This window comes from Erigeron canadensis, chromosome 2, assembly GCF_010389155.1.
Source record: "Erigeron canadensis isolate Cc75 chromosome 2, C_canadensis_v1, whole genome shotgun sequence".
Classification (NCBI taxonomy): domain Eukaryota; kingdom Viridiplantae; phylum Streptophyta; class Magnoliopsida; order Asterales; family Asteraceae; genus Erigeron; species Erigeron canadensis.
The window spans coordinates 21,219,761-21,226,061 of NC_057762.1; the positions used below are offsets into that span (position 1 = coordinate 21,219,761).

General features: G+C 34.4%; 1 protein-coding gene across 1 annotated transcript; it reads left to right on the forward strand.

Moving 5' to 3' along the window:
• The first annotated feature begins 232 nt into the window (after window positions 1-232).
• Window positions 233-3,697, forward strand: LOC122589649 (TPR repeat-containing thioredoxin TTL4-like). Its single transcript, XM_043761969.1, has 5 exons — window positions 233-1,168; window positions 1,615-1,810; window positions 1,913-2,085; window positions 2,971-3,304; window positions 3,396-3,697. Exons 1-5 carry the CDS (start codon window positions 282-284, stop codon window positions 3,510-3,512), a joined length of 1,707 nt encoding a protein of 568 aa, XP_043617904.1. The 5' UTR covers window positions 233-281; the 3' UTR covers window positions 3,513-3,697.
• Window positions 3,698-6,301: the final 2,604 nt, after the last annotated feature.

The window sequence follows — 6,301 nt, forward strand, 5'->3', positions numbered from 1 at the left end:
GTATATCCTTTTTATTTATCTTTATATCTGTCAATAATATTAAGATAGAGAATTATTCCAAAACAATAATAAAGGTTTAGCTTCTTATACAAGTCATCAATCTGATTGACTATGTTCATTGTTTTACATTTAAAAATTAAAAAGTTCCAAACAAAGACTTTTTCATGCAAAATTCTCATATAAAGCTAGCCTACATTCCTTTACTAAATCTTTGTATTCCTATCTCATTTCTAGGAGACCAAATATTTAGCCATAAAAAGCCTTGGGACATATAGTTATATATGGCTGAGTTGGGGAATATGTCCGGGTGTGGTGTATTTAGCGCGGTTTTTGGTCGAAGGCCTAGACGTTCGGTCTCAACAGGCTCACTACCGAATGTCGATGTGCTTGAGTTCCCTAAAACTACAAGCAGCCGGGGTTCCGATACAAGGAGAAGAAAAGGGTCACATGGTTCATCAATTGATTATTCATCAAGTACAGTAGAACAACCCGAGAATAAAACTGACCGAATTATTCCTAGGCCTACGCCAAATCAAAAAAGGAAGGCCATCCCACCAGTATATGTGCAGTCTCAACAAACAGATAAGAAAAGTGTACCTGATGTAAAGGTAGGATCAGGAGGGTCAAAAGTTAGACCAAGTGGTCAACATTTCCAAAATGATGGAGCAAACAAAAAGGTTGCTCAAGGAATGATGAGATCAGGAGAGCTTGAAGCCATGATTGAAGATCATCAAAGATCAAACTATAACGGTAACATGAAAGTATTTGGAAATTTGGGTAATTTACGCCAAATGAATCCAAACAATGTTAACTATATTCCCAAAAACGTTCAAATTGAACGGCCCGTGCCAAATGGAATGGGGAACATTACAAGGCCACAAGCAAAGGCTAATCCTTATTGTAGAGCTCTATCTACAAGAATGGATCCTGAACAGTTGAAGATCATGGGTAATGAAGATTATAAAAACGGCCGTTTTGCTGAAGCATTGTCGCTTTATGATGCTGCGATTTCTCTTGATCCAGAAAAAGCGTCATACAGAAGCAACAAAAGTGCAGCCTTAACTAGCTTAGGGAGGCTTTTAGAAGCAGTGTTTGAAGCCAAAGAAGCTATCAGAATTGAACCCTTCTACCAAAGGGCTCATAATCGTCTAGCCACATTATATCTCAGGTAATCATACCTGATATATCATAATTCTCTCTGTTTTTTGTTTTTCTTTTCTGATTATCATGACAAGTTATTGTATAAAGCTAATATATATGCTGTATGTGTGTCAACATTTCTATTAGTAAAAGTGATAATATGTTATATGTCATGCTAGGATTCAAAAAAGTTCACACTTGAAAATGTGGGGATTAGAAATATCAGGAAGTAAATTTATAAGTTTTCATACATTAGAATGTGGAAATTTTTTCAGGTTCATAGGTGGGATTCAGAATTAATTTCTCATTAGCTAACTTTTCAAACAAAATCATTATTCTTCACAATTCTAAGAGTGTGAAAATGCCTAACAGCCCAAATTAATGACATTTTTTGTTGTAGTGTCAATAGATTTCTAGAATCGACTGAATTGCTGTACTGCACATTTTTTTACTAAAACTTGAATGCAAGTGCAGATTAGGAGAGCCAGAAAAAACAATTTGCCACTATAAACAGGCAGGGTCAGAAGCTGAACCTGATCTTATCACAAAAGCCCAAAATCTTCAGATGCACCTTACCAAGTGTAACGAGGCAAAGAAGAGAAGAGATTGGAATAGATTGTTAAAAGAAACCAGTCTAGCAATATCTTCCGGCGCAGATTTTGCTTTACAGGTGATTATACAGATCAAACCATTACAGACTAGATCGTTAGTTTTCAAATGATAATATCATTAACTAATACGAAATGTTTATTTGTGTACTGAATATTTTTAGATATACACGATGAAAGCCGAGGGGTTATTGAAGTTGCATAGGCACCAAGAAGCAAACCAAGTGTTGAGCAGTGCGCCAAAGTTTGATGTAGATGACTGCACCAAGTTTTACGGTCCCATCATCCATGCTAGTATATTGGTCATACGGGCTCAAGTCTATCTGGCTGCTGGCAGGTACTTGTATAACCACATCCTGCATTGAACTTATTTGAAACACGTGTCCAGTGATCTTGTGATATTGTTGATTTTGTTCTAGATATATACTTGTTTTAGTTTATAAATCTCCCAAATAGACCAAGTACTCAAAGGCTAATTGTAATAAACTAAGATTGACTTGCAAAGGCCGAGCTCTAGGCTGTAGTTCAGGTGACCTGCACCGAGTTGGAGGAATATACGTATTTAATTTCAATTATCTATCCAAGATGTCAACTTAAAAAATAGTCACAATGTCAACTGCAACGTTGAATTGTGATTCATTTGATAAAAACTGAACACTTCAAATTGTTAGTTGAACCCCCATTGATTTGGTCATGGTATACATCCTAGGAAACTTCAAAGCTTACCGAACTCAATACAATATGTTCTGTTTCTGTAGAAAATGGAAAAGGGTAATTTGCATAAAATAGTAACGAACTTTACATCAATTCTCAAATCTAGAAAATTAAGCATACAAGTTATTCATAATAAGCAACTTTTGATAGTCATCCATTGCATAAAGCCATAAACTACACGTATCAACATCTGACCGACTTTCTATTTTTAAATATTCTTATACATGATTTGTATAGTTAGAACTAAATCGAATGTTGATTTCTGTAATTGATAAAATTTGAAAGTTGCATTTTTTTCATATATATAAATTTGGGAGCTATGCAAAATTAGTTGCTATTTTAGCAAATAACTCTAGAAGAGATATGCAGCACATATAACTTCAAATTTTTATTGCAGACAATTACTTGTTACAAAACAGAAATTTTAGTAATAGCACTCTTCTTTGTAAATATATATACACGTCTATATAAGATTGATAAGTGCTGATTTTTATATCCTAATAATTAGGATTGATGATGCAATGGAGGAGGTTCAGACTGCGGCAAAGATGGACCCAAACAATAAAGATGCGAATATAATGGTGCATAGAACCAAGGCTATAATCGATGCCAGGTTCAAAGGCAATGATTTGTTCAAGGCTGCTAAATACTTAGAGGCCTGCAATGCTTATGGAGAGGGGCTTGATCATGAGCCTTTTAACTCTGTGTTGCTCTGCAATCGTGCTGCTTGTCGAGCTAAACTTGGTCAGTTTGAAAAAGCCATTGAGGATTGCACCATGGCCTTAAATATACGTCCCTCTTATAGCAAAGCAAGACTACGGCGAGCTGACTGCAGTGCTAAGGTGAAAGAGCCTTGTACAAATATTTAAGTTGTAATTTTCTGTTGATGTATGTTTAAGTTACTAAATTTCTGATTTTGGATGCATAAAACAGTTAGGAAAATGGCAAGCATCCATAGACGATTATGAGATGTTAACGAGAGAATCGCCGGAAGATGAGGCCGTTAGAAAGTCCTTGAAAGAGGCTAAAGATCAGCTAAATAGAGCATGATTCTATAAAAAGGACTATGCAACATCCTTGCCGTGTAACACAAATGAGGTTAAATATATTTGTTTGAGTGAAACAGTTTCATGTAGATTAATTTTGTTCCTCATTTCTCAATACTTGATTATCATTGAAAGAGAATGCTTGATAAGTTTGCATCTACGGAGTATAAAACATGATATATTGGTGAATGGTGATTGGTGTTACATATTTCTTGTGGTGGTGTTACTTGTTGTCATTTGTCAAGTAGTGAGTAGACAGATTAGTCCCACCCAGCAAATGCCCAATCCAATGTTGGGTAATCTTGACATATATTTTAGAGTCCTTAGTATTTTGAATTAAGAGTCTAGTATGTCATGTGACCTGTTATGTTCTCATCAGGTTGTTTAAGTTTTATGTTAGTTTGTTGGTATGGTAAGTAAATGAGTCTAGCATTGTATATCAATAGGATATACAATAGTCAGTAAGCCTAGTGGAAATCTCTACACGTTTGTTTATTAGTAAGTTAGTATTTGACCAAGTCACAAAAGGGGTACGTTGGGTGGAGAAGTGGTCCTCCATGTACCAGTTATGTAGGCAGACTTGGCAGTTTGTTTGGAGCCAGTTTTAAAGTCACACGTGATGTAGTATGTATGCCTATATAAGGCTTGTTTATGCTATTGAATGAAAGACATCACACAACAGTTTTCCTTTAAACAATACTCTCTGCATATTTCAGTTTCCTTTACATATCATAAAACCAGAAACTTACAACTTAAATAAGAGCCTAGAACCATCATCCAATTATTCCAATATGATTTATGAAACCCAAAAGATTAATGTACAGGAAACCAGGAGCCATGTATATTTCAGCCCATGATACTATCAAAGCCCATGATACCATCAAGGCCCATGATCTTAATCTATATTCCATTATCAATAACTAAGGTCCAGTCTTAAAATTGTAAATTTTAACTTTTAGGTACATATATTTATGTTACTGTTTCACATTATTTAACACTTAAATAAAATTCAATACACTAATTATATTTATATTAATTTAACTTATTATAATAAATTAAAGTCTAACATAAAACAATACATATAAATAAAACTTTAAATAAAAAATTAACTTTGTAATATATAATGTGATTCTCTTTTACACTACGGACACTGCCATACAAGACCGGTAGTTGGCGAAGCCAGTCGTCATCATCCGTAACCTTTTGCCTGTATAACCTTACTAAACAACTTTAAAGTTTAAACATATATGTTTAAACATATATGGCTTCCATGTATAGCAAGAGCACATTTCAAGTCGTTTAATAAACTTAGAAGCAAAAGGTCATTCACTTGCTAGTGTAGTGGTTGGATACCCCGGATATTGTAACAAGGGTTACATGTTCGAATCTCATCTCGAGCATTGTTACTAGCTAATATTCTTGGCGTGCGAGTTGAATTTACAGGGTGGGGCGGGCGGGGGAGGGGATCAGGTAGGCCTCGGTATCCAGTCTGGATACGTGGTCCGGCCTTTCACTGTTCAAAAAAAAATTTAAAAAAAAAAAAAATTAGAAACAAAAGCCAGCTAAAAATCTTTAACGTTCGTTTGAAGATGTTATGGACACTTATGGTAATTTATGGTTATACCAATAATGACAAACTCGACCATTTGGTATCCAAGCTTAGAGTAAGTGGGTACAAATCCTTTCATATTCATTTGAACATGATTGATCATGTTCGAAGTAAGTGGGTACTCCATACACGACGTCTCAATAACTAAAGATACACATCAACTGGTCTAACCCAGATGAACATAGTCCCTAGCCCCATTAACTTTGTTTTGGGTAAACTCACTAGCTCATCGTAATCATGACAACGGATCATTGGTAAAACCAAGTGCAACGACCTCAGATTCGAACCAGGGTATCTCAAACCAAATCCTTATTGGCTGACTACTATATCAATCATTCTATATACGACGGTATCGATCAACAATATATAAATGACTCATTTAACTTTACTCTTAAATAATTGACAACAAATAGAAATTGAAAAGATGGGATGAGTTTAGAAAATTGGTGTAATTTTAATTTCATGTATGAATTTGGTTGCACTCGTTGCCGGCCTCTAAATTTGTGGAGAGTCTGTTTTATGAATAATAAATAAACTTAAAGAAAAAAAAGTTCTGTTATGCATAAATATGATATATGTATAATTATAAAAATAAGTGGTACTTATATATGTCACATATTTAAATACAACTTAACATGCATGGTTGGCCCTTTTCACTAATGTTTGTATGTGCTTTGAATCAATCACTTTCTTCACAATTATGTTGCATTATAGACCGTTTATTTGATTAGTCTTGACACAAGTTGGTTCTTGTTCCACCTTTTTTCTCAACTCATCGATATCTTCCACTGGAAAGAGTTATAACTTGCACATGGCTGGTTTTTAAATGATGCTTCTTTAGGCATATCAATTTTTGGAGAAGCAAAGTCGTTGTGTTTATTCTTAACACATCACATCATAAAAGAAATGCACATATAAATTAATTTTTTTTCGTGAATACTATTTTTAATTTGTTTGTGTGAACTAAACAAACCACCACTAAAATGACCTAATGATCAAAAGAGATCTCATACTTCAAAATTTAATTACAACAAAAACATTATGCGAGTGACTAGAAAAAGGAGTTTTGAAATGTTCACTGGGCCCTTACATGTGAGTCATAAAGTCGTTGATTACTTTTCGTTTGTTTTCCATTGAAGTAATTAACAAGCTAAATTAATCCCTGGGTAATAAACCAGTGACCA

Bases quoted from the DNA above. Each gene is read 5' to 3' on its own strand.
- LOC122589649 (XM_043761969.1), top strand. From the start codon at position 282: ATGGCTGAGTTGGGGAATATGTCCGGGTGTGGTGTATTTAGCGCGGTT. The intron at 1,811-1,912 runs GTGATTATACAG...GAATATTTTTAG, and splicing joins GCGCAGATTTTGCTTTACAG to ATATACACGATGAAAGCCGA. The intron at 2,086-2,970 runs GTACTTGTATAA...CCTAATAATTAG, and splicing joins GTCTATCTGGCTGCTGGCAG to GATTGATGATGCAATGGAGG.